This window comes from Chiloscyllium plagiosum, unplaced genomic scaffold, assembly GCF_037043375.1.
Source record: "Chiloscyllium plagiosum isolate Xiang-an unplaced genomic scaffold, Cpla_swu_hap1 HiC_scaffold_21, whole genome shotgun sequence".
Classification (NCBI taxonomy): domain Eukaryota; kingdom Metazoa; phylum Chordata; class Chondrichthyes; order Orectolobiformes; family Hemiscylliidae; genus Chiloscyllium; species Chiloscyllium plagiosum.
This window is the reverse complement of record NW_028270159.1, coordinates 29,180,158-29,197,555: the sequence shown is the minus strand read 5'-3', so window position 1 is coordinate 29,197,555 and position 17,398 is coordinate 29,180,158. Positions and strand designations below refer to the sequence as shown.

General features: G+C 39.1%; 1 protein-coding gene across 1 annotated transcript; it reads left to right on the top strand.

The window, feature by feature from the left end:
* Positions 1-91: 91 nt before the first annotated feature.
* ndufa8 (NADH:ubiquinone oxidoreductase subunit A8) lies at positions 92-16,363 on the top strand. The gene is made up of 3 exons (XM_043720111.2): positions 92-388; positions 3,993-4,158; positions 16,047-16,363. Exons 1-3 carry the CDS (start codon positions 177-179, stop codon positions 16,182-16,184), a joined length of 516 nt encoding a protein of 171 aa, XP_043576046.1. The 5' UTR covers positions 92-176; the 3' UTR covers positions 16,185-16,363.
* Positions 16,364-17,398: the final 1,035 nt, after the last annotated feature.

Below are 17,398 nucleotides of genomic sequence, written 5' to 3'. Positions count from 1 at the left end.
CCATCGTCCGATCAAACGGTTAGTGGGCGGGGTCTAATGCAGCAATCACGTTTGGTTGTGTAAGTGTAGCGCATGCGTGATGCCGTGACCTTCTGCCGGCGGTTTGGGCCTGGGGCGCCGCTGCGTCCTGTTCCTAGTCCCCGTTGTATGCGCTAGGCAGGTCGGGCAGTGGGGAAATGGCCACGATAGAGCTGCCGTCGCTGCAGGAGCTCAATGTGCAAGAAGTGAACGTGTCGTCGGCGGTGCTGAAGGCGGCCGCTCACCATTACGGCTCGCAGTGCGACAAGTCCAATAAGGAGTTCATGCTGTGCCGCTGGGAGGAGAAGGACCCGCGGAAATGTCTGCAGGAAGGTCGGAAGGTCAACGAGTGCGCGCTGGATTTCTTCAGGTACTCTAGCCCCACCGAGCCGGGAACTGAGCGGCTCCCACTGCTTTCGATCAACGCCTACATCTACATTGTGGTGAAGGCCGTAAGCAGCCTCGGGCTGGATTTCTCGCCGCCTTCACTGTCCTTCAAAGTGGCAATTCAAGTACAGGACTGTTGGGTCTCTCGGAGACAAATTGTCTGACCATTACTGAAATTTTTGGATGTTGTCACTCGAACGTTGCGAGGAAATATTAGGAAAAGATACAAAGGATTTGGGACCTTTGTGCCAACGGATCAAGTTCCAACACATTGATAGTTTGGACACACGCTTTTCTTTAGACTCGGTCACTCTACAGCTTAACGGCGTGTAGTCAGAGATGACCATCAGTCAATAATGGAGGGAGCAATCAGGAAAGCACAAGAGTCAATCTCACTCTAATTGGAAAATAGTAAGAGTGATAGTTCTTTGAGGCATGCAGTCAGACCCCAGCTGCGTAAAAGGAGGAGCTGACAGAGCAAGAGCTTTATGGTAGGAGACTCAATAGCGAGGTCCACAGACAGGTCTCTCTGTGATTGTAGTCGTGACTCCAGGGTGGTGTTCATTGGAGCCAAATTCAAAGATGTTGCTAACAGCTGTAGGGTAATCTAATGTGGTAGAGTGACAGAAATGGTTGGAAAAAGCTAGCAGTCTGGCTGCATCTGGAGAGAACTCAGAGTTAATCTTTTAGGTCCTTCTTCAGAATTCTGTTTCAACTAATTTGGTGAATGGGATACAGAATAGAGGTAGGACAATGAATGATGCACAGAAAAATGTCAAAAACTCAAGTCAACCAGGCAAAGTGAGTGTATATAATCAAGTTGGGACACAAGTGAACTTGGCAGAATTGGATGGTATTTACTTTCATGCAAAGAGTCTTGTAAGTAAATTGAGGGTGCTGATTGACATGGTCAAGATGACATTGCTTTCACAAAGATATGACTGAGGGATGGGCAGGAATAGCAGCTCATTGTTCCAGATATAGCATCTTCAGGTGATATGGAAAGGAAAGAGAAGGTGTCACAATATTGATGAGGGAATCAATTACTGCAATAAGGAGGGATGCTACCTCGGGCTTCTCAATTGAGGCCATACGGGTAGAACTTAAATAAGAGGAGCGGTCCCAAAGTTGCAACAGTTCCATCCATCCCCAAAACAATCTGGAAGAGAGAGGAGAGTAGATATGCAGGCAAATTTCAGAAGTTTAAAAAAAGTGATATCACCTTTCCGGATATTAGTTGGGATATGCAAAGTGTGAAGGGTTTAGAGGAGGTGGAATTCTTGGTGTGTTCAGGGGGATGTTTAAAAGCCAGCACGTAGGAAGTTGTACAAGGATCAAGCTGTGCTGGATCTGATTTTGGTAAACAAAGCCAAGCAAGTGGTAGAAGTGTCAGTGCTGAAAATGTGTTGCTGGAAAAGCGCAGCAGGTCAGGCAGCATCCAAGGAGCAGGAGAATCGACGTTTCCCGCATGAGCCCTCCTTCAGGAGCTGGGCTCCTGAAGAAGCCCTGAAGAAGGGCTCATGCCCAAAACGTCGATTCTTCTGCTCCTTGGATGCTGCCTGACCTGCGCTTTTCCAGCAACACATTTTTAAGCTCTGATCCCCAGCATCTGCAGTCCTCACTTTCTCCTAGTAGGAAAGAATGGGTAGACAGTGCTGAAAGCAACCCATGTCATGACAGGGCCATGTGTGGGGGTGGTAACAAACATGGAAAGATGGTCTCAGGTTCCAAAGTTATTGAACTAAATGTTGAGTCTTTGAGGCTGCGTGGTTCCCAAACTGAAAATGAGATGCTGTTCTTCAAGTTTTTACTGATGCTTGCTGGAACACTACAGGTTAGCAACAGAAATGTTGGCATGGGAACACACTGGTGTGTTCAAGTGGCAGGCAACTCGAAGCTCGGTGTCATTTTTACAGGCTGAATGTAGGGTTCTGCAAGCTGGTCACCCAGTCTGTGTATAGGAGATCACAATGTGAACAGTGCATTCAGTAGGCTAGATTGAATGAAGTGTTGCTAAATCACTCCACCTGGAGGGATGGTGAGGAGGGAGGAGATATAATGGGCAAGTGTTGCACATTTTGCAATTGCAATAGAAGCTGCCATGGGGGTGTGGGGAAGTCTTGATTCTGGTGGACGAGGGGTCCAAGGTTTCCTGGTGGGAATGATCATAGTAGAATGCTGGCAAAGGGAATGGGCATCTTGTGGCATCCCTCTCTAACTAATGGAAATGACAGCTTATGATCCTCAATGAGGTTGCTTCCTGGCAACTTTGCAGTTGTTACAATGTCAACAGAGCCCCTCAGGAGAACAGCATTGGCTACAACCGTGGCATTTTTATATTTTTGGCATCTGTCCAGTCATCTGTTCTCTAAGTGAGGATAGCACTCTTGTGCTGCGAATCTGCATTAAACAGCATGGATTTCAGGGACTAATTTCAGGGACAGCCCATAGAACTAGAAGACAGGAACTTTTGTTTGATCAGCCAGACTGAATTTAAATCGGATCCCAAATGTGAAAGACTAACTACTCAGTTGAGTTCTCTATAGAGAAAATTGTTGCTTTTCCTGAAGCTTATGCTTTCTTCATTTTTGTTACCATAGTTGGAGTCTAGGTTTTAATCATGATAGAATGAGTTATGTTCAGTTTAAATCTTTTAATTTTTTAAAAAATTAAACTAGTTTATTACATCCAGCATGATTATGCACAGCATTGAGCTATGTCTAACGTGATATTAAGTTCTTTTTTATTGATTGGCTGGTTCTGCACTAGATAGTGACTGACTAACTACCAATATGTGTTAATGTATGTAACTTTCTGACTATGCAATTGTGCTATGCTGTGAGTCTGACTGACAATCCTAAATCAGTAATGTGTTATATGAATTTCTGTGCTGGTATGATACTAGTTTGGACAATATTTGCTCATTAATCCTGAGTGAGCAAAGCGTTACATTGGTTCAGGCATTGCCTTTATGCTGCAAAATTGATTTTCATTGAGTACCAATGTGCCTGGCTTAAAATTTAGACAAAATAGAACTAGTAGTCATCATGTAACTCATACATTCTGTAAGGCAATGTTTGTACTATTCAAAACCACTTGCCAATGAATTAACACTGTCTTCATTCATAACAGCATAAATATTGTTTTCCCTCTTTTTATGCAGTACTCATTCTGTAGTGGTATTTGTTTAATTTTGTTGCCATTCTGGGAAAAAAAAGTTCTCAACCTATTTACATCCAGAGCAGGTAGGACTTGAACTTGGATCTTCTGGTTCAGTGGTGCACAACAAGAGGTCTCTTTTTTGTTACCTTTTCGTGCCTTATTTATTTCAAATTATAGTTGATTACAACGCTATGTAAAAATATACGGCGCACAGGGCAGCAAGTGAAGATAGTCTTGTAGCATGCCATGCAATTAAGTGTCAAACTTTATAGGGCACATGACAATTGTTTGGATCATTATGATAAATTTTGCATTTGATCAACTTCATTTTTTTTCTACCAATTCCAACGTGTTTACTGTCATTTTTCTACATTTGAAGGATTTTGTAGGAACCCAATTGATGCTTGGAAATATTTTTATCCTAGGAAGATAAAAACTCACTGCAGTGAGCCCTTCACAGAGTACTGGACATGCCTTGATTATAGCAATCTGCAGGAGTTCCGTCGATGCCGCAAACAACAAGATGCTTTTGATAACTGTGTGCTAGACAAACTAGGTTGGGTTCGACCAGACCTAGGAGAACTCTCAAAGGTAAAGCAAATTATTTAACACTTACCAAATGCTAAGAATTTAATACAGTTAAAATATTTTATTTTTAAAGTCCATGGACTTGTGTTTTTAAGTGTATTTGACATCAGAATGTCTCAAGAGCTTTACAGTCAGTAAGATTGCCATTGAAGTGTTAGATAGGCAAAGGTCTCACAACCAGTTCATCTCTTGAAGCTGTTTTTGAGATGCAAATGTTGGCTTGATAAAGGAGCAGCCTCACTCTTGTTCAAAGTGTTATGGGCTTTTTAACTGTACCCATGTAGGCACTTGTTTAATCTCTTGTGAAAGATAGCACCTTTGCCAATGTATTATGGAAATGAAGTGCTGTCCTTGTCAGTATACGTTAGAAACTAATGTTGCTACTGATCCAAATTGACACTTAAGATTTTTTTTACTCAGGATCATAGCGAAATATTCCATTTCACTAATTGATCTCCTATGGTTGTGCATCATCCCTTTCACCGTATAGCATTGTGCCTCGGATAATCTCCTGATATGAACTGATTCTGTTACTTTTATTTCTTAAACACTCAGGGCAAATGAATCCTATGCCTCTATTAAGCATACTCTCCCAGTTGAGTGTTCCTATTGTTTTGAATACCTTTAATATCTACATGCCTCTTAGTTTGACAGACTATCCCCCACATTTATTCTTGATGAGAATGCATTTCCTGTTTTTTATTTATTTTTCAGCAGTTTATAGGTACAGTAAATGTTAAATGAGGTTGTCTATATCCCGGTGCTACGAGCTAGTGAGGACAGGAATAGGAGGATAGAGCAGATGTATGCATGGCTGAGGAGCTGGTGTATGGGAGAAGGATTGACAGTTTGGGATCATTGGAATCTCTTTTTTGGGTTAGAAGTGACCTGTACAAGAAGGACGGATTGCACCTAAATTGGAAGGGGACTAATATACTGGCAGGGAGATTTGCTAGAGCTGCTTGGAATGATTCAAATTAGTAAGGTGGAGAGTTGGGACCCAATGAGATAGTGAGGAAAGAGATCAATCTGAGACTGGTACAGTTGATAACAGACACGAGTCAAACAGTCAGGGCAGGCAGGGACAAAACAGAGAGCAAAGTAGGACTGATAAATTAAACTGCAATTATTTCAATGCAAGGGGCCTAACAGGGAAGGTAGATGAACTCAGGGTTTATGGTTAGGAACATGGGACTGGGATATCATAGCAATTACAGAAACGTAACTCAGGAATGGACAGGACTGGCAGCTAAATGTTCCAGGATAAATATGCGACAGGAAGGGCAGAAAGGAATGCAAGAGAGGATGGAGAGTGGCCTTTTTGATGAGGGATAGCATTACAGCTGTACTGAGGGACCATAGTCCCGGAAATACATCCAGGGAAGTTATTTGGGTGGAACTGAGAAATAAGAAAGGGATGATCACCTTATTGGGATTGTATTATAGACCCCCTAATAGTCAGAAGGAAATTGAGAAACAAACTTGTAAGGAGAGCTCAGTTATCTGTAAGAATAATAGGGTGGTTATAGTAGGGAATTTTAACTTTCCAAACATAACTGGGACTGCCATAGTTTTAAGGGTTTATATGGAGAGGTATTTGTTAAGCGTGTACAAGAACATTTTCTGATTCAGTATGTGGATGTACCTACTAGAGAAGGTGCAAGACCTACTCTTAGGGAAATAAGCCAGGGCAGGTGACTGAGGTGTCAGTGGGGAGCACTTTGGGGTCAGCAACCATAATTCTATTCATTTTAAAATAATGATGGAAAAGGATAGACTAGATCTACAAGTTGAAGTTCTAAATTGGAGAAAGTCCAATTTTGATGGTATTAGGCAAGAGCTTTCAAAGGCTGACCGGGGCAAATGTTCGCAAGTAATAGGACGGCTGGAAAATGGGGGGAAACCTTCAAAAATGAGATAACGAGTCCAGAGACAGTATTTTCCTGTTAGGATGGAAGGAAAGGCTGGTAGGTATAAGGAATGCTGGATGACTAAAGAAATTGAGGATTTGGTTAAGAAAAAAGGATGCATATGTCAGATATAGACAAGATAGATCAAATGAATCCTTAGAGTATAAAGGCAGTAGGAGTATACTGAAGAGGGAAATCAGGAGGGCATAAAGGAGACATGAGATTGATTTGGCAAATAGAATTAAGGAGAATCCAAAGGGTTTTCACAAATACATTAAGGACAAAAGGCTAACTAAGGAGAGAATAGGGCCCATCAAAGATCAGCAAGTTTTTTTGTGAAGCCGCAGGAGATGGGGGAGATACTAAATGAATATTTTGCATCAGTATTTACTGTGGAAAAGGACATGGAAGGTGTAGAATGTAGGGAAATAGAAGGTGGCATCTTGAAAAATGTCCATGTTACAGAGGAGGAAGTGCTGGATGTCTCAACGCATAAAAGTGGATAAATCCCCAGGACCCTAGAACTCTGTGGGAAGCTAGAGAAGTGATTGCTGAGCTTCTTACTTACTTCTATCATCGATCGATAATCACAGGTGAGGTGCCAGGAGATTGGATGCTGGCTAACGTGTTGTCAGTGTTTAAGAAGGGTGGTAAGGACAAGCCAGGGAACTATAGACCAGTGAGCTTGATGTTGGTGGCGTGCAGTTTGTTGGAGGGAATGCTGAGGGCAGGCTGTATCTGTATTTAGAAAGGCCTGAACTGATTAGGGATAGTCAACATGGCTTTGTGCGTAGGAAATCCTATCTCACAAAATTGATTGAGTTTTTTGAAGAAGTTACAAAGAGGATTGATGAGGGCAGAGCGGTAGATGTGATCTATATGGACTTCAGTAAGACGTTCGACAAGTTTCCTCATGGGAGACTGGTTAGCAAGGTTAGATCTCATGGAATACAGGGAGAACTAGCCATTTGAATACAGAACTGGCTCCAAGGTAGAAGAGAGGGTAGTGTTGGAGGGTTGTTTTTCAGACTGAAGACCTCTGACCAGTGGAGTGCCACAAGGATCGGTGCTGGGTCAACTACTTTTTGTCATTTATATAAATGATTTGGATGTGAGCATAATAGATATAGTTAGTAAGTTTGCAGATGACACCAAAATTGGAGGTGTAGTGGACAGTGAAGAAGGTTACCTCAGATTACAATGGGATCTTGATCAAATGGGTCAATGGGTTGAGAAGAGGCAGATGGAGTTTAATTCCGATAAATGTGAGGTGCTGCATTTTGGGAAAGCAAATCTTAACAGGACTTATACACCTTAATGGTAAGGTCCTCTGGAGTCTTGCTGAACAAAGAAACCTTGGAGTGCAGGCTCATAGCTCCTTGAAAGTGGAGTCGCAGATAGATAGGATAGTGAAGAAGGCTTTTGACATGCTTTCCTTTATTGGTCAGAGTATTGAGTACAGGAGTTGGGAGGTCATGTTGTGGCTGTGCAGGACATTGGTTAGGCCACTGTTGGAATAATGTGTGCAATTCTGTTCTCCTTCCTATCGGAAAGATGTTGTGAAACTTGAAAGGGTTCAGAAAAGATTTACAAAGATGTTGCCAGGGTTGGAGGATTTGAGCTATAGGGAGAGGCTAAACAGGTTGGGGCTGTTTTCCCTGGAGTGTCGGAGGCTTACAAAATCATGAGGAGCATGGATAGGATAAATATACAAAGTATTTTCGCTGGAGTGGGTGAGTCCAGAACTAGGGGGCATAGGTTGAACCGAAGGGTCTGTTTCCATGCTGTACATCTCTATGACTCTATATACACTTAATGTCCTCTTCCTTGCACTTTTCAATATTTGTGTAGATTTCTTGTACTAAATTCCTCATGAATATTCATAAAAGAACTGCAATGCTTAAGCATTGGTTTAAACAGGCACATTTTAATTTTTTCTAATGGTCGTCAGGACATAGGCAAGGATGCCAATGTAAAGGGAACAGCATTTTATATTTTAAGAAAAGTGCTCATTAGCTGATAAGTGAACTATGATTTGTTGAGGTATTGTTATGGTGAACGCCCTAGTTAGATGAAGACGACATTCTGCCCGTCACACAAGTGAATGATGTGGTATATGATTTTCATTGTTAATGTGATCTGAGGTGTAAAGCCCATATGTCCCAAGGATGAGCAATTGAATCTAGCAACATGTCCCTTTGGCTGTTTGCAACAAGCAAGCATAGCAAACTTTGTTTAACCAGCATCTTATGAACCAGTACTCTTAAACCAGTGAAAATTATAAGACCATAAGACATAGGAGTGGAAGTAAGGCCATTCGGCCCATCGAGTCCACTCCGCCATTCAATCATGGCTGATGCGCATTTCAGCTCCACTTACCAGCATTCTCCCCGTAGCCCTTAATTCCTCGAGACAACAAGAATCTATCAATCTCGGCCTTGAAGACATTTAGCGTCCCGGCTTCCACTGCACTCCGAGGCAATGAATTCCACATGCCCACCAGTCTCTGGCTGAAGAAATGTCTCCGCATTTCTGTTCTGAAATGACCCCCTCTAATTCTAAGGCTGTGTCCACGGGTCCTAGTCGTCTCGTTTAACTGAAACAATTTCCTGAAACAATTTATATCTTGAATACTGGAAGTTTAATGTATTACCTCAGTCTCCATGATATCCAAGTGGTCATTTGAGGGTGTGAGTGAGAATGCTGTCTGCCCGATAAGTTTTATTTAAGGTAACGTTGCATTATTATTTTAATTATTTATTATGTGAATGAAGTATAGCAGTGATGTGTATGCCCCTTGCAATAAGTTTCTATTACTTAATGTGTGCTTTTAAATTAATTGTATGGACCTCTTGGTCAACCAGAATATTTGATCAAGTTGTATGCTCCCAGTCCCGTAGATGCTGATTAGTAAAATGTTTGCTGTACTGACTATATCCAAGCAGCCTTGACTTAGAACGCTACAGTGTCCAACATAACATGTGGTTCTGTGATTTTATAACATTTGCTAAATAAACCTATGTGTGTGCTAAGAATTAGGTTGGCAACTAATTTAAGATTCAGTCAGGCTTGCAATGTTGTGGTGCACTTGCACATATAGGAAGCTACAGATATTGATACATGGGGCTTTGTTCTTTGCAGACAAAGAACATGTACACATTGTGCCTGTTTCAGCTCCAAAAATTAAGTAACAGCTATTTTCATTGCCCTGAGAAATGAACTGATCGGAGTAAATCTGCTTAGTTTACATTTAAACACAGGTTGCCAATTAACAGTAAGCATATTACTGGTGCATACTTCCTAGCAATAACTCTACCAATCAGAGTCCACTTGTCAATTAATGAACACTGCTGTGTTATAAAGAGCAACAACATTTTACCCTGTGTAATGGTATTGTGAATGTCTTGATGAGTGCAAAGGAAAATCTTTAGTATAATGTGTATTTTTTCCAGCAATACTTGAGGTCTGTACTACCAAACAACTACTTGCAGTACCATGTGGTGCCTTGACATAACCTACTTTGACATTTCATCACTTTTTTTTTGCTTGTGCATCCCAATATTTTCTTAGCTTTTGTAAAAGTTTTTCACTACTTCCAGTCCCCTTATTTTTTATTTGCATGCATTACTTTTCCTACTGTTCATCACTGTCAGTATTAATATTTTCATGAAATTATTTGTAAAGATGCAAATCTTGGTTACTTTATATTTTTAATTGTGGACTGAATTAGAAAAAAGACTGACATCAAAGGACTGAAGAATTGCTGTATAGTCTTGTCTTTTTCTGCAAAAATGCAGTAGTTTTGTTCTCGTGCAATCCTGTGTTATAAGAAAGTTGCGTAATAGCAGTACCATTTAAACTAATAGAGCCGGAATTGCATTATAACCCATACATGCTTTAAAAGTTTGTGCTACAGAAAGTATCCCCAATTCATCATCGCGTTATAGCAAATTCATGTGGTCAAAATGCACGTTATAGCAGAACGGCCTGTATTTTTAAAAAGCAAGTTTTAACACTGTTGCTTTGCAAGCGGTGTGGGAAGATTTAACTAGTTGGCGTGGCATTACGCCAGCAGTAGGCAGGTGATTGGTTTATGCAGCTGTGACTAGTTGTGGATGCGAAAGGTCATAAGCCCGACGACAGCTCTGTAAGTGTCTGGGTAGCTGAACAGCTTGAGTGTGAACAATACATTTGAGAAACCCTCAGATCTCTGGAAGGGGAGGTGGTGTATGTGTTTATGTCTCAGCTAAAATGCTTAAACTTTTTTTTTGGAAAAAGTCAGTTTTCATCGCTATTTGATGTAAGCTGTTGCTTTTGAATAATAATAATAATAATAAGTCAGGCTCTATAATTTGAGAACCAGTTACTCTAAGCCTTCTGCAGAACTAAGAACCCAAAGAAAAAGCTTGGAGAATTAAAAGATATTGCAAACAAATGGAACATCTCTCTTGAATCCTGAAGACCGGTGACATTGAGCTGTATCCCCACTACTTTTTCCCCATCTGTCCATAAAAGCGTTTATTTTTTTCTCTCTGTGTTGGGTGGGTTTTACAAGGGACTTAGAATTTTAACTAAGTGTTATATCTAATTTTACCTCTAAACTGCATGGCTGCTCGGAAGGCCGGTGTACGTTGACCAGTTAGCCAATGAATGGTTACCACTAGTGGAAAGTGCAGGACCTCTGAGGTCCACCCAGCAGCAAAATAAGAAAACAGGCAATGTTGATATATTAGCTTGTTACATTAGCTACCTTCCAATCTGTAAGAACTGTTCCAGATTCTATAGAATCTTAAAGAATAACAACCAATGCATCCATTCTTTCTAGGGCTACTTCCTTAACTACTCTGGAATGTAGAATTATCAGATCTCTGGTTTATTGGCCTTCAATCTCATCAATTTCCCCAACAGTTTCCCTACTAATACTGATTTTCTTCAGTTCCTCCCTCTCTCTCATCCCTGTGTTCTCCAACTTTTCTGGCATGTTATTTATGTCCTCCTGTGTGAAGACAAAATGAAAGTATGTATCGTGTCAGACATTTTTGCTTTCCTATCATAAATACCCCAGCATTTCTGACCTACATTTGTCTTCACCAATCTTTTTATCTTCACATATCTATAGAAACTTTGGTCAGTTTATATGTTCCCCACAAGCTTACTGTTGCACTCTAGTTTCTGTTTTTTAATCAATCCCTTTGTTGTTCTTTGAATTCTAAACGATTGCCATTCCTCAGGCTTGTTTTCTTTTTCTGGATAATATTAGATCTAATATTGGACCTAATATTATCTCTAATTTCCTTTGTAAGGCATGATTTGGTTACTTTTGTGCCAGACAGGAATGAAAAGTTGTTGCAGCTCACTCATGTGCTCTTTGAATGTTTGCCATTGCTTTTTCGCCAACATCCCTTTAAATAACATTCCCCAGCCTATTGTAGCCAACTTATGCCTCATACCATCCAAGTTAGATCTATTAGAATATATTTAGACTCAGGGCGCTACTCTCAGAATCAATATGTCACTCTCCATCTTGATGAGGATTTCTATCTCTTTATGGTCACTCATCTTGAAGAGACCTCAAATAAATTGCAGCAAGAAATGAGTAATTACCTCAATACCCAATCTAAATTGGCCTCTCATTGATTCCTCAATATATTGGGACAGAAAATCATCCCATGCACAATCCAGGATTTTCTCCTATATAGTATTCTTACCAATTTGATTTGCCCAATCTGTATGCAGACTAAGGTCCGCCGTAATTTACGGATGTTCCGTTTTTGCATGAATGTCTAATTTCCTGTTGAATTGCATTCCTAACATCTCCCCTACAGTTTGGAGTTTGTGTACAACCCCCACTAATGTCTTTTATCCCTTGTGTTTCCCAGTTCTACCTATATAGATTCCACGTTGTCAGAATTTAATCCTCCTTCGTTGTCACATTAATTTTTTTTAAATGCAATGTCACCACCTTCCTAAATACTGAATCTGCCTCAATAGTCAGTTCCCCTCTGGTCACTTTACTGTCACTAATCTGCAATCTGGACCATATCATATCTGTTTCCATCTATTTGTGTGATTAATTCATAGCGTTTTTGCGAATGCTCCAAGCATTAAGGCATGAAACCGTAAGGCTTGGTCTCCTGAACATTCCTTGTCCTGTTCCCATTATTTTTCACTGTGTCACTGTTTCATCCTGGCCTTTGATTTCTCTGCCTACCACTTCTTATTATCCTTTCAGTCATTTGTTCTTGTCCTTGATTCTGTTTCCTTGCATAGTTTCCCCTCCCCCTGCTATTTTAGTTTAAAGCATCTCCAGCTGCTTTACCTAATACTTTATCTCGGCCATCGGTCCTGCTCTTGCCCATTTGTGACCTGTTCTATTCGTACTGCTTCTACCTCCAAGAATCTGTTCTGTGCATCAAAAAATCTGAAATCCTTCCTCTTCCACTATCTCTTCAGCCACATACTCATATGATATATCTTGCCATTTCTTCTCTGACTAGCATGTGATACTGGTAGTAATCCTCAGAGCACTACCTTTTTTGGGGTCTTATTTTTGAATTTACTTTCTCACTCCCCATATTGTTGCTTTTAGGTCCTCATCCTTTTTTTGGCAATGTTATTTGTACAGTGTGCACCAGGGCCGCTAATTGTTTACTCTCTTTGCCGCCACCCCCCTCTCCCCCTTCCACAGAATGTCCTGTAACCATAGCATGCACACATTTGCTTAAATATCTGATCAGTAATTTATCTGCCTACAGTGATGAGGAAAAAATTAAACAGAACTTTAAATGTTAGTGATTCAATTTATTTTTAGCATGTGTTAACATTAATGGTATTTGGTGTACTGACAAGAATTTGTTCATTCATTAATGGGAATGTTAAATATAGTATTCAGGCAGTCCCTGGGTTACAAACGGGTTCTGTTCCTCAATATGTTCATAAATAGATCTGTATGCAAGTTGGAACAGAATACAATACAACATAAAATAGTTGTTCACAAGTACAGGCAAAGGTTTGCATGCTGGATCTCTTGAGTTAATATGATCTTAAATTGGAAGTTCTTAAATCAGGGACTTCCTGTATATAAAACCTGTTTTGACTAAGTTGATGTGAAATGCTTCATTATTGCTACCTCGTTTTATGAAATAAAAATGATGCGTTGTGCTTAATACCATCAATGAGGCCTGCCATCGGATTGCTGTGCGGTTTAAAGTCTGATGTAATATAATCACCACCAAGTAGTGATTTGCATTTGATACTGATCCTTTAACCTGAATTGCCCAATATAAGGAAGCCACTTTTTTTTAACTTGCAATGAAAAATTAGTAAAACATGCAGTCCTTTGAACTGAAACTATTGCTGCTCACTCTCTTTACCGTCCAAAATGAAATGGAACTTCTGTGCTTTAAGTTGTATGACACAACTAGAGATTCTTGGCTATTATCAGGTGTGTTAGGAATATCTCTTTATTTTAGTTATTCTCTTTTAAATTAGTTTGTACCATGGCATCTTGCATGCAGTCTTTATGCACATCCTACTTCAGCGTTCCTCAGCTAGCTTGGCTATCATCCAGCTATAAATATTTTGCAGAATTTTGAGGAACTGTTTGCCAGCGTCCTCCTCGGAGAACTGAACCCAATGTTAATAATTGTGAGAAAAACAATTCTGTACGAAAATAGGCATCAAACCAAGATTTTGTTTCACTTCATGTCACTAGGCTTTATTATTTGTACATTTTATATTTTGTTTGATTATTTTTGTGTAACTGTAGCATAGTCGAATAATGCACATATGATTTGAATTCTCCGATCTGGATCGAGGCTCAACGTTTTGTAATTCATATTTTTTTGTTAGTAATAGTGACATTGTTATTTTCTATAAAGTGACTCTGTACCTGAGCTGTCTTTTGCACAAAAAATAAGTTGCGTTAGTAAATTGTCTGTACTTTTCTCACAATTAGTAGCAAATTACATGCAGGTACTTTTTTAGATAGAAAATGTAAGCTGAACTGGGATGAAGATATTTACGCTTGCTGGATACGTCCGTCAAGGAATCAGTGGCTCATTGTATCTCAATAACTGACATTACAAAGCACATGGAAGTGGCTATTTAGCAAACTTTTGTAAGCGTACCAGAACTCTGGAGTTGTACCTATAGGAAAAGAATGAGCAGGCTGTCATTTTTCTGTTGAAAGAAAAATGCTGAAGGGTAGCTTAATAGATAAATTATATAAGGATTAATTAGAAATTTAATTATGTAAGATTTGAACAGAGTACACAGGAGGAGAGAGTGGTACCTCCTTTTTGGGGAGAAGCCAAGTCAAAAGCCTATCAATATTAGGTAGCCATCAATATATCAAACAGGAAATTCAGATTCTACTTATTTTACAAAGTACTTAAGGCAAATTGTCTAGGAGAAGCTATATCCACGTATGAGGAAGAAAGAATAAACTTTGTTAAGAGTTAGGTGAAGGATTGGAAGCTGTTTGATTGTGTAAGCACTAGTATGGATGAGTAGGGGTCACAGCATGTTTCTGTGCTGTATATTCTACAGTTAAAGTGGGGATGTAAAACTTACAAAATTTTAACTTTTTAAAACACTATATTTTGGTGAAATCTGACTAATTTGTTTAAATCTTAATACTAAATTCTTGTACCAAACTTCAATGTCTTCATGCATTCTGATCAAACATAAGATGTGCAATTCCAAGGTATTTGATGCAACAAAGTAATAAGTTTGAACCTTCAGCGTACAAACTTATTTAAATCATTTAAGGGCTAAGCTGTGATGCATTGTACAATTCCACACTCGTTTAGAAGTACACATCAGCAGTATCCTCTCTCAGCTCAAAATTGAGTTGATAGTTTTCCTAAGATCTACAAACTTGGGTGAATTGCTGATTTTTTTTTTCCACAACCACTCTTGTAAATATGCAAAATCTCTTGGGGCATCCTATTATGTGCTAATCTTGTTATTTGTCTTTTGAAATAAAGAGGTGTTGTTTCAGAAGTTCTTTCAATACTTGGCATGTATCCACGATAGCACTTTATAAAACTATGCAAGAGTTCTCATAAAAGACATTTTACAATTGAATGAATAGTATTGATGTAAATTGGGTCTGTTATATAAAAGAAGTGATGACCTCTGTTGTACATTTGGTTGTAAATCAATCAGTTCATGCACCACAGGAAAATAATATTGTGCCAGATGACTAGATTTAACATGTTCCAGTGTAATACTGGGTCAGTTTTCTGAACAAACAAGTTTGACTTGGACTTTGTGTATTTTCAGTTTGTAATATTTCACTAGTTACTGAGCATTACACCCTCACATTGCATTGTGGATTGAGTATTATTCAAGTGGTTCAAAAGTTGAACTTGCAGATCCAAATTACAATAACTAAATTGGAAACTGCTTTTGCTGGGAATTAGTTATACACTTTAATGATTCTAATAAGCCATTTGTCACTGCTGAAGAGAGCTGAGCTGTAGTATTCAGCAGCCACATCTCCGAATTTTTAAAAAAAATGTAGGTAGTACTTTGTTTTTTAAAATGTTCAGGCAATCTTTAGTAATAGGAAGAATATGACCGTTCTTCGGATGCTGCTTTAAATTTTGGTCAGGAATCATCAAGTAGCACACTTGCTTTTATAGTTATTTCCTTCAGTAATGATCTCTATGAACTATAAGTTTGTATGGTTTGGGATTATGGCAATGTGATTATGACTAATTTTAATCTGAATTAATTAAGTGAAATATTGCAATAAAGTTATTTTTGTTTGTAGCTTGGTTTCACCTTTTGAGCTTCGCTGAAATATTTTGCAGATTGATGCTTGGTTGAGTTTATACTGTGTATTATACTTTTTTTAAAAAAATGCATAGCACTTGTGATATAGATATGTTTCCATATGAACTTTGTGTGTTTTAGCTTTGTGAAGTGCATTTCTCTGTTGATTCAATTCATTATTCCCATTTTATTTCATAGGTTACCAAGGTGCAGACAGACCGACCAATCCCTGAGAATGTCTATCATTCCAGGCCACGGCCAGAGCCTAACCCAGTCATTGAGGGAGAGTTACAACCTGCTAAACATGGCAGCAGGCTTTTCTTCTGGAACTGGTGAAGGATAAAGTAATGCTACACATTCAGAGAGACTGATTGACTGAATTTAAATAATTTGTGTGTGATTGTACTAACCCAAGTAGGTGTTTAAAGATACCTGGGGCCAGTTGTACCACAGACATCCCTATCATTGGTGTATACAAATAACGTTGAGAGAAATAAAAATATAATTTAACAATGCTCTTGAAGTTACGACATTGTTCTCTTTCACCTTGCCTGACACCTTATTTATATAGCACATTTTAACCTCGTCAAATATTCCTATGACCTACGAAGAGGGGTTATTATCAAATAAAATTTAACCTTGGAGCTATGTAAAGATGTTTGAGCAGATGGTCAAATGCTTAGTGATAGTCAGATTTTAAGGAGTTTCTTAAGAAGCAGAGGTTTGAGATAATTCCAGAGCTTAAGACATCACTATTTGAAGACATGGCTGTCAATTATTCAACATCAGGGTTTACAAGAGACTGGGGTAGGAGAAAATAACATTTGGTAAGTTTGGGGTGGAGTCTTGAAAACAGTTCTCTGCAGGCAATGAAGTTGTGAATGCATTGATCTGTACTACTTATTACATGTGTACAGACTAAGTGCAGTACTGAAACTATTGATTTGTTGTTTTGATATGCCTAAATGCAAGTTTGAGAGCTATCATAAACGTGCAAATTCAAGAAGGTATACAGTCAAGTGTTCAATTCAATTACAGAACAGAAATCATTCAGATGGAATTCCTTCAGAAATATCTAGGGACTTTTTATGCTGTGAGTGTGTGTGTATAGAAATACTTATATGCATTTTAAAGAACATCCCATGGTATACATATGTTTTCTAATAGCAGACTTTTAAACAAAACTATTATGCTCTGATCCAGAAGTTCCATTTGGTATTGTACATAATCAATCTGTTCAGAGATGTCATTGAACACCTTTGGCGCAGATGGGACTTGAACCTGGGCCCCATTGGTCCAGAGATGGAGACACATTACTATTGCACTGAGTGTACTGATTTGGTCTTGTAACTTTGTGAAATTGAATCATGTGAGAATTAGCAATTATTCTTGCCATAGTCTACTTTCTGGATTAAATAACTTCAGAATGCTGCATATTGAATAGATGGATTTTTACAGATAAATGCAAACCATTAACAGTTAGTGATGAACAAGAATTTTTGGATTTGCATTTGAGAAACCTGTAACACACAGACTTCAGTAGGAAAAAC

Bases quoted from the DNA above. Each gene is read 5' to 3' on its own strand.
- ndufa8 (XM_043720111.2), top strand. From the start codon at position 177: ATGGCCACGATAGAGCTGCCGTCGCTGCAGGAGCTCAATGTGCAAGAA. The intron at 389-3,992 runs GTACTCTAGCCC...TTTTTATCCTAG, and splicing joins TGCGCGCTGGATTTCTTCAG to GAAGATAAAAACTCACTGCA. The intron at 4,159-16,046 runs GTAAAGCAAATT...TTTATTTCATAG, and splicing joins ACCTAGGAGAACTCTCAAAG to GTTACCAAGGTGCAGACAGA.